General features: G+C 47.3%; 1 protein-coding gene across 4 annotated transcripts in view; it reads right to left on the bottom strand.

Annotated features, from left to right (window-relative positions):
- Positions 1 to 20155, bottom strand: part of LTBP1 (latent transforming growth factor beta binding protein 1) — a 1019134-nt gene that overhangs the window by 797938 nt on the left and 201041 nt on the right. For all 4 annotated transcript variants that reach the window (XM_069607908.1, XM_069607910.1, XM_069607907.1 and 1 more), the window contains exon 3: positions 2498 to 2795. In XM_069607908.1, coding sequence (XP_069464009.1) covers positions 2498 to 2795 — 298 coding nt within the window. The remainder of the gene's footprint in view (positions 1 to 2497; positions 2796 to 20155) is intronic.

The raw sequence follows: 20155 nt of genomic DNA, 5'->3' as shown, positions 1-20155 counted from the left end.
GCATTACCGATGCAATTGCCTGATGTTGATGCTTGCGGTGAGGCATTGGATTCCTGCTGAGTCCTCCTGATTTCTATACCTGGTAAAAACATGCAGATGTAACTGCAATGCCTCGTAAGTGCCGCCTGCCGTGTGTAAATGGCAGGCGGCACTTACGGAACTTGCACTTTTACTTTCTTTTTTCACATTGTAGCTCAAATGATGACAATTACGCTGCGGGGACCTTTTTGCACTTACGTGTAAACATAGGGCCTCATTGCAAGTCTGGCGGTCTGGAAATAAGGGTGCTGGCAGCAACGTACCGCCACCTTTCTGGACCACCAGACTACGAGTACGACTGCAGGGGCGGAGCTCCTGGCAGGCATGGTTTGCGCGGAAGCAACAGTTCCGGTGCTTCTGTGTCCCCGTTCCCGAGGATGGGAACTTACAGCTCCGGCCGCCTGACATCTCGGGCCACACCAACGGTGTTACTAGGTCGGCAGCAACGTAGTAACACTGGTCATTTAATAGTTTTAGCATTTTATATAGCGCTACGAACCCTCAGGCATCTGAGCGCTCTTTATTATTACCCACGGAGTGTGGTGCTCATTTATCCACCTCGGAAGGATGAAAGACTGAGTTTGGCCCTGCCGGGATTCAAACCTGCATCAGCAGGCCCTGCACAGATGTCCAAGCAAGTGCTCTACACAATGTGCTATTTGGCTGGTGGTAGCACCGGCGGGTTACCGCCGACCTCGTAATGGGGCCCATAGTCTGCGTTATGCGGTCTTAGAAAATGACATACTTTAATGGTTTTCCTCTGCAATTAATAGCAATGTTTTATTATATTTTGATTATCATTAAATATTTCTATAGCTCGGGAGCAGCAGAGAGCTGCGGAGGTGATAATCAATGTTCTCTCCACCGTGCAGCAATGTGGACATGTAACCACTGTAGTGTAATGTCATATCTAAATGCACGTTAGCATGCTGCCTTCCACCGGGGAGTCCTGTTCATGACTTCACCTGTGTGCCTCCGGCGCAGCACGGACTCCGAATGGGAGGAGAAGCAGAAGGCAGCGCGTCCCGATGCAAGCGGAAATCTTGGCCTTATGCACTGGAGACTACGCTGTGTAGGACGTGCACAGGGAAAATACAGGCATCACGCAGTATATTTTCCTGTTCATATTTAATACAAAATGAAGCACCATAAATACAGGTGTTCATAAAGGCGAATTGCTCTCACAGCAGTATCGGGAAGCCTGGAGCCAGAGTGGCAGACCCACAGCAAGATCCAGATGTTGTGATGCTATGACAGGCAGCAATTGTCATTGTGTTTGAGCATCGGAAGCATCTGTATTTTGCAACCTTTGAAATAGACGTATATGCATTATATGTATCATGTATGGGTGGAATGTTCACGAGATAAATGATTGGCTCCGATATGGAGCATGCCTGCGCTTCTCAAGTTAGAATCCCAAAGCTCATGTACACAGTTCTCTCTCGGAGCTTGGCTGTGAGTTGGAGACTGGGCAGATACCAAGGCTTCTGCCCGCAGCCCCTCCTCTTCTATAAGTCTGCACGAGGAGGGGAAACGTTGCCTAAAGAAAGAAGAGGCAGAAGGGAGCCCAATGGAGTGACGAGCGTCCCAGCTGTTTTATCCTCACATTCAAATCATGAGGATACGCAAATCGGTTTACACGGTTCATGATTACAAACACTGTAATATTAGGGTGAGGATAGTGTAAAAATGAAATGAGCCCCAAGCTTATCACTTGCACTTAGTGATTCAAGCATAGAGCCCTTTTACCATGGAGCCCTTTTACCACAATTGACCTTCTGTACAATTGACCAAATTTAAAAGGTCAATTAGTATATATATATATATATATATATATATATACATATATATATATATATATGCGGGGGACCCCCGCAATCCCCCACCCAATCCAAACCCCGCGCAACCTCCCACCCAATCCCCTTAAATGATTATAAACCCAAACCAATGCACTATATATATAATAATAACTAAACAGTCAATGGTACTGAAATTCGGTCAATTGTGTCAAAAGTCAATTGTGATCGTCAATTCTGGTAATACCGTAGAGAGAGTGGGTACCAGCTCGGCTTGTAATATGCTGTATATAACTAGTTATTATATTTCAGTTCAGTTTTAGTTCCTCGCTTGGTCTTAAGTTGCTTTGAAATTGTCAGTTAACAAGGGATTTAGTAAAAATGGACGAATTCCTGATTTTGAGATACATGTGATATGCAGATGTGCAGTACCAAACATATGTTCAGACGTGAACTTGTTGTTGCAAGCTCCTGAAACCAGAAGAAGCAGTTCCAGAAAGTGCTCTTCTCTGTTGACAACAAGGCAGTAAGCGCAGGTGAGATGAACTTACTTTGGAACTTGGTGCAGCCGGCATGCCTCTTGGGAAGACACACAACAGGAAACGCATGCATGCATTCTACAAGCGTGCAAACTTTGTGGACAAACGCATAAGAAAACTTACTGTGGCTGCATTTGGTGGGGTACGGCAGCAGGGGATTTCTGCTTCAGGGTGAGGGTCATCTGTCCCACTGGGCTAGAGTTTGGAGGATTCTGGACTTTGAGAGGGATCGCTTGGTGTGCAGTCTGCTGAGGGATCGGCCGGGCTGGCACTGCAGGTACTTGCCCCCCAGAAGCAGATGTGGAGGAGGTGTCAGGTGAGGTGGTCCGCTCGCAGGATTTTCCTTTGGTCCCCGGTTTGCAAATGCAAAGCTGCGGTCGCAGGCACATACCTCCGTTTTGGCATGGCGGTGTGCAGTTGGCTACAAAAGAAGAGGAGATGCCCCGAGAAGCAAGAGAAACATTTTTTAGACTGGAGAAGCAGTGGAGACGTACAAAGTCTAGAGCACTCTGAGAACAAACTGATACACATTGCAAGAATAGATTCCATAATATATACTACTGTGCTCATATGGTAAGAAATGGGTCTGTAAAGGTAGGAGGCTGATCTCTCCAGACACCCACCACCCATGGATGAAACTGGAAAGAGACTCCCTAAGGATTTGAAGAAGCCGGATGTATGTGATTTCTTTGAATATATTTTTCCTAGTGGAGATTTCACCAAATCCATTTCACTGAAAAACGAAATGAACTTTTATTTTTTTACTTTTTAAAACAAATATATATAATGCGGGGGGAGACCCTGCACCCTCCCTCATACCCCCATCCCCTCAGTTATACCCTTACCCACACGCCACCGATGATGCATTACACATATACCACTTTACCTACCATTTTCAGTTAAAAAAAATTGGTGAAATCTCATTAGGTAAAATTGTATTCAGTGAAATGTAGGTACACATTTGAAGCCACCCAAAGGCCCATGTCTTCAGACACATGGAACTATGGAGAAAATGATTTGGTCTGCCCCGAAGAACATACATAGCTGGGTGGAGGTTCTCCATTGCTGGAAGCGTCTGTAGGTTGGGTCTATAGATGCACTTGTATAATGCTAAGACCTTACACCTGCTGAGATAATACTTGGCACTGTGAGCTGAAGACCATCTGCTCTTCAGCTATAATCATCCCCTAGTCCTGTTGCCACTGATGCACCCATAGAATATTTCCTCTGGCTGCTTATTTTTATTAATATTACTAGGGTATTTACTGAGTGCAGACCTTGCTTTGGAAAGCAACGGAGCCCTTTACAAGTTCTAGGGAAAGGAACGCGGTGAGGGAAGCAGATTGCAAGGGATCAAGACAAGGAAGCAGGGAGCTAACGATTGGGGAAGGGGGGCTGGGCAATTTGGCAGCAAGGGATCTAAAAGCAACCAGGGGACCATGTTGCGGACCCTCCGCAGGGTTTGAAATGGATTCTGAGAGCATTAGCAATGCTATTTGAAAAGATGGAGGTCCACGATCAAGGTAAGTAGCTATCAGCTTCTTTATTCAGGGTAAGATCTCACCCAGCGACCCCCAGCACTGGTTGGCATCACTCCAACTCCAAACTGGAAACATTACAAAGTAAACATTCCACCATAGAATACCATAGCCAAGGTTCCATGGTCTGGGGATGCTGGCAACAAAATAGAAAATGCACAATACAACACTATGGATTCTGAAGTTTTGTTCCTGTTGGTAGAGTTCCAGGTCAACCCCAGCTTCCAATCATACTCTGCTCTTAAACAAATGCAGCAACTGAGTGGTGCTAGGCGGGAAGATGAATGCAGAAGTTGACCGCAGTTTTACTATAGCAGCCGAACCCTACGCATAGGGGCACGGACACGATCAGAGAAGATAATGCAGAAAAATGTCAAGTACGCCTTTTTGGATACAGTGGAATGGAACTTTTTAAAGCCTTTTCTCTCTGGGGACAGTCTGATTACATGGCAACAATGGGTCAGGTTTTCATTATACAAAAAAGTAGGTGGCTCAAATGTCGCCTTCTAATTTCTCTCTATTCTCTGAACTTCTGTCATCTCTGTCTCAGCTGCTTAAGAAGGCTACATCAGAGTATTTCCAATTGTTGATTAAAGCCCAAAGTTCTTTGCCAAAACATTTGCATTCTACTATGAATAAACGCTGTGCTCCTCCTCCCTCTGGCCCCGCTCACCTGTCATCTCTTACTGCCTCTGATCTTGCTACCTTTTTCTGTTCTAAAATTGAGAACATTAGGTCCTCTCTTCCTGTTCTGACTTCTACCAGTCTTCCCTTTCTCCCATTGTTCCCTCCTCATGGCCACCTTTGGACCACCCCTCTTTTTCCTTTTCACCAATTTCTGAGATTGAAATTGCTATGCTTATCTCACGCTCTCATCCTAGAGCTGACCCTTCGGACCCTCTCTCCCTGCTTCTGACAGCTCTTTTTTGTTTGTCTCTTTCTTCCAAAAGCAATCTGTCTAGCTTTAAACCTGCGACTATTATTTTCCTTCTTAAAAACCTTCCCGTACTGCTATTGACACTGTTAATTTCCGCCCTATTTCTCTCTTGCCCTGTCTTTCGAAAATCGTTCAGCATCTTGTTTAATTACAACTTAGCTCTCATCTCACTTCTTACAATGTTCTTCCCACTTCTCAATCTGGTTTCCATCCTGGTGTTTCTACTGAGACTGCACTTCTTTCTGTATCTAATGCTATCCTCCATGCTCGTCATCTTCATCACTCTTCCATTCTTGATTTAAGTGCTGCCTTCGGCACTGTGCGTCACTGTATCCTTCTTTCTACACTATCTGACTCCTCTCTTTGTGGGTTTCACTGTTATTTGTCTGGGCGCTCATTCTCAGTTTCTTGGAAATGTTCTTTTTCTCAATCCGTTCCTCTATCTTATGGGGTTCCCCAGGGTTCTGTTCTTGGTCCTCTGCTTTTCTGTTTATATAGTTTGCTCCCGTTGTTGATCCTTGATTTCGGTTTCCAAGTGCAGCCATACGCCGGCACACACATCTTTAGCTCTTTTGCTTCATTCACTGATGCTATTCACACCTGCCTTACTTTGTTTCTCTGTCCAGTGCAATCCTGGATGGCTTCTAGGTTGCTTTGCCTCAATCCAAAAAAAAGGCGGAAATCTTATACTTCCCGGTCACTCCTTGTCCTTCTACTTTAACCATTTTGTTTCCTCCTCTGCAGCTTACGTTCACACCCTGGGCCCGCAACCAGCTTTATTTTTGATTCCTTTGTTAACTTTTTCTTCCACTAAAACCCTACTTCAATCTCTTGTGTTGTCCCGTCTCAACTGCTGCTGATCACTCTATGTTGGCTTGGCTAATAATGCTGCTTTCCGTTTGCGCTCCATTCTTCACTCTTTGGGTCGGATTCTGTTTTGTCTCCCCTGATCTGCATGGATCTCTTCCTGTCCGGCTCATCTACGTTGGCTCCCAATTAAGCAACTTCTGGAGCTTCATTTTTTGTGTTTTGTTTTCAAATGCATTCACGCTTTAGCTCCCCCTTATTTATGCTCTTTGGTGTCTTTACATAATCCCTCTAGAGATCTGCTCTCTGCCTCCCAGTTTCGTCTTTTGGTTCTTTGGACCCCTTGGGTTCCCTCTTGATTCAGCTCCTTTCAACTGCTTGCACCTGCTCCCTAGAATTGTCTTCCTCTTGCAATTCGCTCTTCTTCTACGCTACCCAAAATTAAACTACTTCTATAACTCCATCTTCGTAAATCAGTCTCTTAATAATTGATGTAACATCATTGCTGCATTGGTTTGTGATCCGGCTCTCATTGTTTTCTTTGTTTGCACCGAAATTTCCTCTTTTGTTCAGTGCTTTGGATAAAAGTGCTATGTACAATTTTTTAAATAAAATAAATAAAAATAAAAAATAGACAATAATATACATTATTAATAAATATTGGTTCAGGGAACTAACCTTCACTAATATCTTTGTACCCGAAAAACATAAATTAGCTGCATTTGTGATGTCGAGGAAAAGACCTAGTAAAATAGTTAAAATAGATTTGCAAAATAGTCTAGCTAGCTAAGACAGTTATGATAGCTCAGTGAGTTAAGTACTCTCCTCAGAGATCAGTATGCAGCCATCACCTTCTTTAAAATGTTGTTAGTAAACAAAGTCATATTCGCTGGTTTGGAATGGTCAGGTTTCGACATCTTTTGTCTGGAGACCATACCGGCCTGCGGGTCGTTCTCGGGAACTTCATCAGATCTGATTGGCTCAACAAAAATTAAGTGAATGTTTCTGGCCTAAACTCCACAAGAGCCCTTGGGTTGAGCTCATGGTTCACTACTTGTGCTATTTTCATTGCTGTAAGCAGCCCCTTCACTTGGAATATTTAGTTGAAAGGCCAAATTACTGTCCGTCCCCTGCTTTTTAGTTTTGTGCATTAGGTGGTGCTGTCAGTGCTGCATATGAACCAAAACTATTGGTTTTGGAAGTGAAGGAGGAAGGAGGAGAGAGATGTGATGATTGACACTTGAGATGTTTGTCCTTTGTATTGCCCATTGGCAGCCGATTGCCATGCTAGTCCCTTTGCCCATTCCCGCCCACCATCTGCCCCGTCTGTCCCAAAAAAAGCATCACTAGGATATTTTTGAACTAGCACATTTTACTTTTAATGGGAAGTCAATGTTATTTCTAAGCAGTCTGAAAAGAAATTGCTTCATAGTAGCTGTAAACTAGCGCCTGCTGTGATAAATATGTCTTAACACAGCGTGCATCCAGCCAGTTGGTTTGTGATCGATATGTGTTTTTGCTTATGTTCCTTTAACTAAATTACTGTTTAAAAAAAAGATATATTAGCAAAGCTATCGTTTAATCATTGGAATGGCATTTGGCAGGCACTGCCATAATATGCCAAGGTACAGGCGCCATTTGACAGATGTTGCCATCTCATTGCCACATAAGGCATCACCTAGAAAATTCCTATCGCATGCCTACATAAAAGCTAAGGCTACTGACTTTGTCACTGCTTGTTATAGAGGAATCGGAGTATCGTCTTCATTTTCTATACAACCCTGTTTCAGTTCATTACATGCTCTTCTATTCTGGTCTTCCTGGTTTTCTAACATGCGTAAATATCCGAACACGCTCTCGGGAAGATAGCTCAGGGGCAACGCGCTCGCCTTGGTAGCAAGATGACGCAGAGCAACACAGGTTCGATCCCTGGTTCCGCGCTTAGAAACCTCTGGGTATTAAGCGTGTTATAAATAACTTATCATCTCACCTCATCTCTTCTGGGCTGGGCCCAGGATCTATGTGGCCTCAGGAGCAGTCCCACGTGGCTGGGAGTGAAGGGTATTTGCTGCTTGCAGGTCTCAACTGGCATCGTCTTGATGCCCTCTGCTGGTGGCATTTAGGGCAGCTGCCTAACCTATCAATGCCACACCTCTAGTGTAGTCCCCAGACTCAAGATAACTTTTTAGTATACAAGTTTTATTTTTTTTTTAAATCAAATGCACCTACCTCGACCCTAAACCCCATCCATCTTATTGCCAGTTACTACCATTATGTCATCCCCTTACCCCGCCGCCCACTCTTGCAGTATGGGTACACATATTAAAAACCGTTCCGGATTATGATTTAAAATGTTTTGTTCACGATATGTTTCGAATGCCAGCAGCATAGCCGTCAATTGCTCGTGTTCTCTGTGCCGTGGACTCCGCACGGCGGGCAGGGCGCTTGACAGGGAGCAGCCGTGGGATTTCTCAATGTCGCTCTGACTTTCAGCGGGGGCCTCTTGTTTTAACGAGCAGAAAGTGCGCCACGTTACAAAGTTTTGTGCAGCGCATTGTATAATGAGACATTCTCCTCATCTGCCCCAAACACTGGGAAAGCTGGCAGTACACGAGCAGAACCGATGCGAAACTCCTACAGTTTAGTCATGAACCTTTCCCGGGTCTGCAGTGGCGTCGTGATTTATTTTTGGGAATGAGAGAACTCTGTTTTAGCGCCCACAGAGCCTAGGTTTCTGCGTAACCAATTCGCTATTTTAAAGGATGTCATGGGTGAAGAGGTAGGGGTTAAAAAGTCACCTCCTGACTGGAAGCTGATATGAATAGGGGAAGCTTGCAGGGGTGCAAACAGCCGTGAATGATTCCATGAACAATTGTTTATGATGCGACAGTAAATGAGGCAATAAACATGGCGGGGCGAAACAACACCCGCAGCGAGGAAAGATGGCAAGGGAGTGCTTTGCCTCCACCATCGAGCAAATCATGTTGACGCATAACCCCCAAATCCCTCCGCCTCTCAAAGCATCCTGCAGTGCTACACATCCCTTTCATGCTCTTCACAGGGGTCACAAACTGCAGCTCGCTAGTATCCCCGTTAGCGATGGCTGCTAGGGATGATGGGAGTTGTAGTCCTACACACCAAGGTTGTAGACCCCGGACCACCTTTTCTTAAGACTTTTTAATTAAGTTTTGGTCTCTCCAGATAGACAACACCAGTGTTTTTTTTTTTTTTAAGATTGTCTTATCGTGTATTGCAAATTGGTCGTTGAAGTCGATTTGGCCATGTCACAAAAGTGAAAGTGGGGAAGGCTGTAGCAGGGCCGGCCCTAGGATTTGTGGGGCCAAGTGCGGCAAATTAAGTGTGGGGCCCCTTAATTTACATGAAGTGATATCACAGGAAGTGACATCACAGGATAATGACCACAACGTATCTAGGCAGCAGCAAAAACGTGTGTGTGTGTATATATATGTGTGTGTGTATATATATATATATATATATATATATATATATATATATATATATATATATATATATATATATATATATATATATATATATATATATATATATGTTTCAATAATCTAAATGGCGCTGCTAGTAGCTTCTATTCGTGTTCCCCAGCTGGGGATTACGGGATTGGTGGGTGACTGCCTACCTGGGCTGCCAACATTGCCAACAGCACTGTTGGTTCGAGCTGATGATCACCCCGACATGTGCTGTGGCTAGTTGCGGTGCTGTCACAGTCTATTCATATTCTGGTGACGCTTCAATGTTACAAGCAGTTAACTCGTCTTCACATCTGACACCACACACTTAAGGACTGCTGTGAGAAAGAGCGGTCTCCTGTCCCCCCTACTCTTCCAATAACTCCCTTGACATGCAAGCACTAACCCCAATTCACAATTTCAATTGCCTAAAAATGTATGTGTATGAATGCAGGTTCTAACAATGAAAATGTAATTACATTCCCTATTTTGAAGACATTTGGCATTCTGTGCTTTTGGGAGTCTGCGCTCTGATTAAAAAAGGAACATGTGCTGGAGGAGGGCACAGATTGTAGGCAGCCAACTGGTGCTTTGAATGTGCTTTCAAAATAAAAATGCCCCTTTGCACTTCTTAACAAGTTAAGAACACGTTGTCCAAAACAATGGTCTCTTAAAAAGGTCTTCACCTGTAAATCGCACCCGTTTAAAATGCACTGCTTTAAGAAAGAAAGTGATCAGCAGTGCTTGCGATAGCAGCCCTGGCTTGTAGCCAGGGCAGCAGATTGGGAGGCGTGGAGGCGTGCCAAGAAGGGCGGCACAGCAGTTTGGGGAAGGGGACCTTCCCTGCGTCGGGTGGCACAGGGACGCCACTGCCGTGCGATGCCGCCCAGCGCCAAAAGTAGAGGGCCAAGGGATCCCAGGCAGGTATAAGGAGAGGGGGAGCAGGGTGCGCCCCCTCTCTTTTGCCTTACCCGGGAGCGATGAGCTGCGAACGCAGCACCTTTTTGTTTCCCCGGCCACCCACCTTTTAGATCAGGGGTTGAGAGGGTGCCTTGCGGTAAGCTGGAGCACATTGCATTGAATTGAGCTATGGGCTCAACCATTTGGGTCACTGGAAGCCCGGGAAGGGAGATTTAGGGCTTCATTCAGGTTCGGAACCGTCAGGTGTCAGGTCAGGGGCTCATAGGGTGGTCCTCACCAGTCCGTGCAAGGGGGAGAGGGTCTGGTAGGTTTAGGGGGTCACAGATTTTTCCTCCGGAGCGTGGGAGGGCGATGGCCACTGCCACGCCCCCAAGCTCAAGTACGTAATGATGACATCAGGGAGAATGTAATGATGACATAACAATGACGTGATTGATGACATAATAACTGATGATGTCATGGGGGCTCACCTTTCTGCCGGGCATGGGGCAGTAGGAAGTTTGTGGGCTTCACAGGTGTGGTTTCTCAAGGGGTGTTTGGTGTGTAAGGGGCCACAGCTTGTCTGCTGGGCATGTGCCCATGTGAAAGGGCAGTTTTGCGGTTGTGGTTTCACAGGGCGTGGTATGATAGATGCTTGCCCCCTGGTGGCAGTCCTGCTGTTCGGAGCCATTTGGTGTGCAAGGTCCCACTGTGAGCAGGGACAGGGGGCTTCAGGGCAGGGAGAGGACTGCAGGGGCCGGGAGATCGGGATCCGGGGGGGCGGCTGGATGCAGGCGGAGGGTCTGGGGGCTCCTCTGGATATCGTTTCTCAAGAGGTGTCACGTGGGATCGAATTTCTGCCGGGCGTCCAGAGAAACATTTCTGTGTGGGTCCCACTTTGAGCGGGGTTTGAGGGCTTTGGACGGGGAGGTTCTGCAGGAGCTGGGAGGACGGGACCCGAGGATGATGGACGCAGGCACAGGGACTGGGGGCTCCCAGGGTATCGTTGCTCATGGGGTGTGCCCCGTGAGGGGACACACTTTTCGGTTGGACATGGACCCAGGCTAAGTGGCAGTCGCTCAGTTGGAGTGTCTTGGGGGTTCATTGTGATAGATGTTTGCCCCCTGGCGACAGTCCGGGAGTCCAGAGCCAATTCTGTGTGCGGGTCCCGCTGCGAGTGGGGCCGAAGGGCTTTGGACAGGGAGGATCTGGAGGGGCGGCACTACGAAGACCCGAGGGTGATGGACGCAGGCAGAGGGTCTGTGGCCCCCCCAGATATTGTTTCCCAGAGGGTATGGTGGGTGCGGTGAGCTCGCCCTTAAGCTGGGAGGTGCCATACTAAAAGGAAAGTGTGCCCGGTGTGGTTTCATGGGGCGGGGGCTCACGTGATGGATGCTGCCCCCCGGATGGAAGACCTGTTCAGTGACATAGGTGGGGGTGGTCGGTCCCACTTAGAGTAGGATTGGGGGGACTCCAGGCAGACGGTGGTTGGCCGAGGCCAGGCGGTAAAAATCAGGGGGCCACTGGTTACAGGCTGGGCTCGGTAGGCTTCCTGGGTATCGTTAGAAGGCTGGGTGTGGGCATCACTCCCCAGTGCTAGGAATAGAGGGGACTAATGTAGGAGGAGGTGGAATTGTATTGCGCACAGACTGGGCTCTCTCGCGGGCCGGGAGGACTGTCGCACTAGGCCTGTGTTGGGCACATGAGGGCAGTCGGTGGGGTATGGCCCTGGCAAAGGCACCCAGCTCCAGGGCTGGCTAGGTCGCTGTGTGGGCTGGGCTAGCATCCGATGTGTTTAATTTGTCTTGCTTTACATCCCTAGATGGACCGGCGGACTGGCCAGCAGTGGGAACAACGGTACTGCCTCGGGTGGGTAATACCTGTGGGCTGCACGGAAGTGGAAGAGAAGTGTTGTGGTCGACCCAATCAAATAGGAGCATCCAAGAATTCCTGGGGGGCTGCTGCTACGGGTAATTGAAGAATTAGCCCAAGAACCTCTTGTATACATATGTACGATTGAAGGTACCTGCAGGGAGTGTCCCATAGGAGGAAGTGCAACAGAGTAGATGATGGTTCTGATGGCGAGCGGGGTGCAATGGGTCGGAGGTCAGGGGTCTGGCTGTAGGCTGTCTCATGAGACGAACATAAATATTTTTTCAGGAAGGGGGATGCCCCTGGCCGGTAGGCCAGTGGCCCTGTGGCGGTAGGTTGGAGCACTTTGCATTGAATTGAGCTATGGGCTCAACCATGTGGATCACTGGAAGCCCGGGAAGGGAGATTTAGGGCTTAATTCAGGTTTGGACCGTCAGGTGTCAGGCCAGGGGCTCAGGTTCGATCCCCGGGTCCGCGCTTAGAATCCTCTGGCTATTAAGCGTGTTATAAATAACCTATCATATCATATCATAGGAAGGTCCTTGCCGGTCCGTGCAAGGGGGAGAGGGTTTGGTCGGTTTAGCGGGTCACAGATTTTCCCTCAGGTCCATCCCGGAGAGTGGGAGGGTGATGGCCACTGCCACCCCCACAAGCTCAAGTACGTAATGATGACATCAGAGAGGATGTAATGAGGGCATAACAATTACGTAATTAATGACGTAATAATTGATGATGTCATGGTCCGTTGCATTTTTTATGTGAGAGATGTAAAAATAAATGCAGCCTAATCCTTCCAAAGAATATTTGTGTCTGGTGTCCTTCATTGGCCCTGCCAAACCGTGCTGCCCACGATAGCAGTCCTGGCGTTTAGCCAGGGCACTGGTTTGTGAGCTGTGGCGGCAGGCCAAAAAGGGAGGGACAGCAGTTTGGAAAATGGGACCTTCCCGGCGTCGGGCGGCGCAGCGACATCACTGACATGCGACGCCGCCCGGCGCAGGAAGTAGAGAGCCACGGGCTCCCGGACAGGTAAAAGGAGAGGGGGGCAGGGTGCTCCCCTTCTTTTTTGCCTTGCCTGGGACAGATGAGCTGCGAAGGCAACACCTTTTTGTTTTACCGACCAACCCAGCCTTTAGATCAGGGGTTGAGAGGGTGCCTTCTGGTAGGTTGCGGCACATTGCATTGAATTGAGCTATGGGCTCAACCATTTGGGTCACTGGAAGCCCGGGAAGGGAGATTTAGGGCTTAATTCAGGTTTGGAACGGTTAGGGGTCAGGCCAGGGCGGTCATAGGGCGGCCTCGCCAGTCTGTGCAAGGGGCAGAAGGTCTGGTCGGTTTAAGTGGTCACAGATTTTCCCTCAGGCCCATCCCAGAACGTGGGAGGGTGATGGCCACTGCCACACCCCCACGCTCAAGTACGTAATGTTGACATCAGAGAGGATGTAATGATGACATAACAATGACGTAATTGATGACGTAATAATTGATGATGTCATGGACCATCGCATTTTTGATGATGTGAGAGATGTAATAATAAATGCGGCCTAATGCCTTCCAAAGAATATTTGTGTCTGGTGTCCTTCACCGGCCCTGCCAAACTGCTCTGCCCACAAGGCCAGCAATGCCTAATGGGCCGCTGGGACGGGGGTATTTGTCCCTGCAGAGTCCCAGCAGGAGGTTGAGATGTGACACGTTTCCTCACAGGACAAACAAAAATGGAGCTCAGGCTCTGGGTAAAACAGCCTCATTTGAAAAGACGGTCCACAACACAGGCACGCTTCCCCATCATCATGCATGCTGAAGCGTGGGCCGCCCGTGTGCTCAGAGTGCACTGCAGCAAGTTTAACTACTCTGAGCACACGACCCACACTGCAGCCTGCAAAAACAGGGAGTCAACGGCACCCGCAGCGCGGGGCCCCATCAGCGCGTGGCCAAGTGCAGCTGACTGACATGGGGGAATTTTACCCCAGCTGAGCTGGGGCAGCTTTGTGATGTCAGATGAGAGGTGACGCATGCAGGGTTCGAAAGTGAGCAGAATTGGGAGCTATTAAACTACAAGATTTAAAGCATGATGAGTCATAAACAAGGCACGAAATTATACATTTGCATCTTATGTGGAAGTTAGATTTGGTGAATGCTATGCACTAGCTCCTGGTTCTTCAGGGGTAGCTCCCGGTCACTGGTTAATGTTGGATACCCAGGAGCTGGTTTTTTCTCCTGCTTATCCAATCCTAATTTCGGTCCCTGTGCATGTCATGGTAGATGGAGGACGCGTATGTCCTGGGTGATGGCTCGTCATTTCTACCACAGCTGGCAAGAGGAGATATGTCTGCGGCAAACGACACACATTGAGGTTCTAGTTAATGTGAGGACACACATACCTCGGGGCAGTTGGAGCAAGAGCCAGATATAAGCGCATAAGTATATTTAGGGCCTGGTTTAGAGGTTGGTGGTATTACCTCACAAACTCATTTACCGTTACCGCATGCAGCGATTTCCGGGGAGGCCAGAAAGGTCTGCATGGTTCCAAGTTCTGCAGACCCTTCGTTGGTTCCCCATTATAATGTCCCTTAGTACTCCATGGGGTCCGGTAATTACCACATGCTAAGTGACTAATGGAACCCTTAACTGAACATCGCCCTATTGCACAAGTTGTCTAAAATGGCCACACAGTGACATTTAGCCCCCTACAAAACACAGAAACAATGAAAGAAATGGACTGAAGTAGTTACAAAGCATGGCTCTCTCCAGCGTTTGGGTGGCAGAAGTAGTGGTTGCTACTTATGCGAGATATACCGTTCTACAATGTGAATCTATAATGTGTCAAAATGTAGGCACGAAATAAAATAAATAAATGATTCCTTATCTTGGACCATGGGGAAATCCTGTCATTTGTTAAACACGTTCATAGTCTGACAGTGCTTTATCCTTTACAATTAAATAGTTTTTTGGCATGTTGTGAACAACAGGCTTTACAGTGCTCCACTCATAGCTATGCGACAGACTGACAATTAATACCTCTCCAAGTGCTTTCATTGGAAGACCTGGCAAATAACATGTGTGGCATAATCCAGTACATAGTTGCTTCTGTATGGGGGTGTCGACCCCCCCTCAACTGGCTACAGATAACATGATAGGCAGATCAATGGTTCCATTATTGCAGAAATCAGGATTATAGTGCCTTTATTTTGGCACGGTGCATACTTGGTTAAAATGACCCAGGAAGGATATATGCTCTAACAAAGTACTACATTTGCATGAGGATGTTGCATCATCCAAAAAGGCCTACATGAGCAGGTTGATGGCAGAACTGCAGTGTGCTTTCCAGAATGTCTTGTAACCTGTAATAAAGACGACTGTGAAACCACCCAGGCGCCTGCTCTTTGCCCGATGTATTCACAGATGCCAGAAAGCTTGATGGGATGGAAAAGGACTCCCTGTTCACTTCCAAATACTCTCGTCAGTTGCTCGCAGTCTAACTGTAAGAAACAATCGTTCGACCATCAACATATGCGTCAGTCTTGCCACTAAAAGCACATCAGGGAATTGATCTCTCATGGCATCTTTGCTCATCCCAAAGCTATAGGTGTTTCACCATACAACGTTGTGGCAGGTAACTGTTGCTCAGGCTGCATGGTAGCCCAGTGAGTTAAGCGCTTGCCTCTGATATTTGTGTGAAGGCTCCAGTCATGGATTTGAATCCAAGAAGAATCGGCTTAACCTGTCATGCTACTCAGGTTGCTAATTGGGTACTAGTAACACTATTACTACGCTTACAAGTGGGAGGAATCTGACATGTTGTGCTATATTGCTATATAAAAACATAATATTAACTGTGGCGGCACATGATTCTGACAACAACTGTATAGTCCTTCCATTTCAATGACAAGGTGTTACACACTTGTGCCTCACAATAGTGGGCTGAAGCTCTAAACAGAACTATGAAGTATATTTCTCGATACCCCCCACAACAAAAACCAAAAATACTGCAATCCAAACCACACGCATGCTGTTTGGGTTCCCGGATGATATTTGGATCATACATTCATAAAAGTAAGCAAGAGGCATCCCAAGATTCACACACAAACTTTACAAAAAACCCAGAGAAGCAATAACATGAGCCTGGGGGCTTTGTGCACTGAAATAAATACTAAATAAATAAATAAATTCTAAATAAACATGAAAGCTAAAAATCGACAAAGTTCTTAGGATTTAAACTGAGTAAAACAAAAGGCTGTTCAATGTTCCTCCAGGACCAGGGCCCAGATGGAAGTGGATTTCTTAGTGCTGGTTTTCCATTTAGCAAATGGCCATCACATTCTGTTTATGGTGCAGCACTGATGTCTGGCCCCCTGGAATATAACTTTACCATAAAGACAGCAGGGTCCGCCATGTTGAAAACCTTTACCATGACCCGGTAGACCGTGCGGAGCTTGACCTCCACAGGCAAGAAGCAGTCACTGTGTCCAAGTAAACAGCGAACAGATCTGCTCTGGCGGCCCTGCGAAGAAGCGTGGCTGCCTTGCAACGTGCTGATATGGCACAACGGGCGGGGCGTAGGACGCATTTGTGGGCGGTGCTCCATTTTGGGCGGACACGTGTGCATACTTTGGAGGGCAGTAGGTCACACCTTTATGTTGCCATGCTGTTATTTTACACTGTTGTTCTTTTGTGGAAGTTAGTTCCCATTAGAGGCGCACAAAGGCCTCCCATCACAACAACTCTTGGTCACAGGTGGCAGAGGAGCCGAGGACGCCACACTGTGGGTCTGGCCGCTGTCGCAGAGAAAGAAAGAACAAAAGAAAGGAAGAATGAACGAAAGAAAGAACAAAAGAACAAAAGAAAGTATAAGCGAGGGAGAGAGAAAAGGCAGAGAGAGAGAGAAAGGGAGTGCGAGAGAGAAAGGGAGCGAGAGAGCAAAAGGGAGCGGGAGAGAACGTGATTAAAAAGAAACACTGATCCAAACAAGGCAAAAGAAACAAAGATGGACAAAAATAAAAAGATCAATAAACAAGTGGGGTCCCGGGAGTCCCTCTGCCGGACATTAGTCCTGGTTATGAGAGACTTACACAGAGTCTTTAGATCACTATCTTTCACATAGGAGAAATATCCCAAACATATCAGTCTTTGTCCTGCCCTAGGGCAGTTCAGTACCGAAATGCTGGGCAATTCTCCTCTGAACAAGAGTACCAACAGAAACCTTGCACCTCATCAGTCAGGTGGAGCTGTGCCTCTCTGAGTCCACGTCGGTATTCCCCTAGTGACTTAGGGTGAGACCCAAAGTTACTTGAAATATGCAAATAACAGGGGGGGTCCTGGGAGACTCTCTGCCAGACATGAGTCCTGGTTACAAGAGCCTTACCCAGAGTCTTTAGCTCACTATCTTTCACAGAGAAGAAATATCCCAAACATATCAGTCTTTGTCCTGCCCTAGGGCAGTTCAGTACCGAAATGCTGGGCAATTCTCCTCTGAACAAGAGTACCAACAGAAACCTTGCACCTCATCAGTCAGGTGGAGCTGTGCCTCTCTGAGTCCACGTCGGTATTCCCCTAGTGACTTAGGGTGAGACCCAAAGTTACTTGAAATATGCAAATAACAGGGGGGGTCCTGGGAGACTCTCTGCCAGACATGAGTCCTGGTTACAAGAGCCTTACCCAGAGTCTTTAGCTCACTATCTTTCACAGAGAAGAAATATCCCAAACATATCAGTCTTTGTCCTGCCCTGGGGCAGTCCAGCACCGAAATGCTAGGCAATTCTCCTCTGAACAACAGTACCAACAGCCAACCCAGACACGTGTTTCGGTCTGGTTGGACCTCATCAATAGGGTGGAGCTGTGCCTCTCTGAGCACAGTGAGCAAGGGGTCCACGTCTGGATTCCCCTAGTAACTTAGGGTGAGACCCCCCTTACTTGTGCAAAAATAAAAAACTGTCACAGGTACATGAAGGTTGTACTATGTCTACAGTCCAAGCTTCGTGTACACGAGGAAGTATATGGCCCTCTATGGACTACATTAATCCTTACCCATGGCTTTCACTAACATTGCCATAAACATGCGCAACATAAGAGTACCTGTGGTGCAAATGTAGCCCTGTGTAAAATTCTATCCCGTCAAAACCTTTCGTAATCATTATGCAAAAGGTGCACATGCAGAGGACGACCAACATGTTTAACGCACTTGCGCCACAGTCCTCTCCATGCAATGTTTGTGGTTTGCATTATGAAGTGCAAAACATGCATGCAAAACCTGGTTAACGAAGGTTCACATGTATTTTTTGCAATTCAAAGTGCCCGCTAGCATAAAGGCCTCACACCTTGTATGCATCGACGGAGGCCTTTAAACTGAATCCCTATGGAATCCTCCAGATTTTAGCAGGTGGAAATAAGAGGTGGATTCCATAGTTTTCTTTTTTGGCCGACGGACACATGTCCCATGACCCAGCTCTGCCTACGAAAAAAACCTTTCCACTAATTGTAAAAAGTGCTGTACTTTTACGCCTGGTTTTATGCTGCGCCTCTTTTTGCCCATGTATGTGATCCAGAATGTTGCTAATACAGATACCCACGCTGTGCTAAACAGCACTCTTAGCGGCGCAGTTGTTAAGTCGCCCGCGGTGGCTGGCATAGGGCCAACTGGCCGGGTCTAAGGCAGGCAATGGGGATTTGTATTAATAGCGCATCCAAAGGGTCAGATCAGAGGTTTGCAAACACTGATGCAGTCACGCATGCGTAATCAGAGGGCTGTCCATGCTGGTGCTGCACTCTCACAAAAAAGGAGGACCGACGCTGCCTTTTTGGTAAAATATGAGAATTTCTAGCATTTGATTACTATCTCGAAATTGAAAAAACGTGAAGTTTTCAAGAAGTAGAACGTGACACATCAAAGGGCAGCCAGTTGTTGAATGGCAACAACATAAAGAACGTTAAATACTACAGCCCCACTTTTTTAAAAACGTATTCTAAAACAGCGAGAGAAAAGACAAACATTTCCCACGTCAATTAAATGTATAACTTCTTTGTTCGCAACAGGGGGTTCCAAGATAAACTAGCAGTCAGGGTTCAGCAAAGGGCACTGCAACTTAATCATTTCGGGCATAATGGGCAGAGCAGGGTGGTCGGCCGGACAAAGGCGCACTGCTCGCCCATCTTGTTGACACCATTACATCCAGCTCAGCGCACAGGAATAGGTGCGAGGAGGCGGCGAGCAGCAACTGCGCCAGAAACCGCGAGGCTTCCAACCGGACTGCGTCATCCCTGAAAGGCAGACGCACAGCGCGCCCCAGTGGTGTCTGATAAAGATGGCGGGCTCTCTGCCATGCATATTAGATTTCTGAGAGAAAACACACACACACAAAGACAAGCGATAAGGGTCAACGGAGCACAGTGACGGAAAACAGCTTCATTAGAACTGCTTTGTTCAGCCAATGTCCCCCAGTTCTTCCTCACGAATACAACATTTGCGGTGCAATTTGATAATCCATATCAGCCACGGACAGTCGATAAACACACGCACGAAACGTTAATGTAGCTTTCAAGAGTTCGCAAGGATCTTTTTTATATTTGTCTTAAATTTACCCTAACATTTGAAGGTGAATTTTGACCTCCCACCAATCCGACCTTCGAACGTGCAGAATCCAATCCCCTTACAGAGAACGCATGATGCCCTGTTGGCGCTTTGCAGCGGGCAGCGTCCTGCTGGCTCAAGCCACCCGCAGTCCGCTGCCCTTGCCCCATTCCACCGTAGTCCCTGTTTTTGTTTTATACAGTGCATGCTGTCCATGCATCCCCAGTGGTTGTGGCGCCTATGTCTTTAAGGGCACACATGCGGCAGAGCGACAGAACTCCGCCACGTGCACGTAATAAACGGCGCGGTCCTGGGATCGCAAGTGCGACCATGGAGCCTGAACTGTGAACACCGTGTCTGGCGTGTTCTGTGTGCTGGGACGGCTCACAGGGCCGGGGCACACTGCAACACACTACATTGGCGACAAGGTTGATCCGACGTGCGAACCCGCAGGGCTGAGGCGCTGAGGTTTCGCGAAGACACCTTGCAGCATCCTTGCCTCACACGGGGTGGAGAAGGTTGGGGGGTGCCCGTGTGCCTCCCACGTTAAGTTTTGTAATCCCCCACAGAAGGGGTTTGATATTCTACAAATCACAAACTGAATTTGAGGACTTTCCAGGATTTTTTCTCTTCATTGTTGAGGCGAGGAGAGGTGAGGCCTATGGAATGTATTTTTTTTCA

This window comes from Ambystoma mexicanum, chromosome 4q (genome assembly GCF_040938575.1).
Source record: "Ambystoma mexicanum isolate Mex_15411 chromosome 4q, UKY_AmexF1_1, whole genome shotgun sequence".
Taxonomy (NCBI): Eukaryota; Metazoa; Chordata; class Amphibia; order Caudata; family Ambystomatidae; genus Ambystoma; species Ambystoma mexicanum.
Note: the sequence above shows the minus strand (reverse complement) of the source record. Positions and strands in the feature narration are given on the sequence as shown.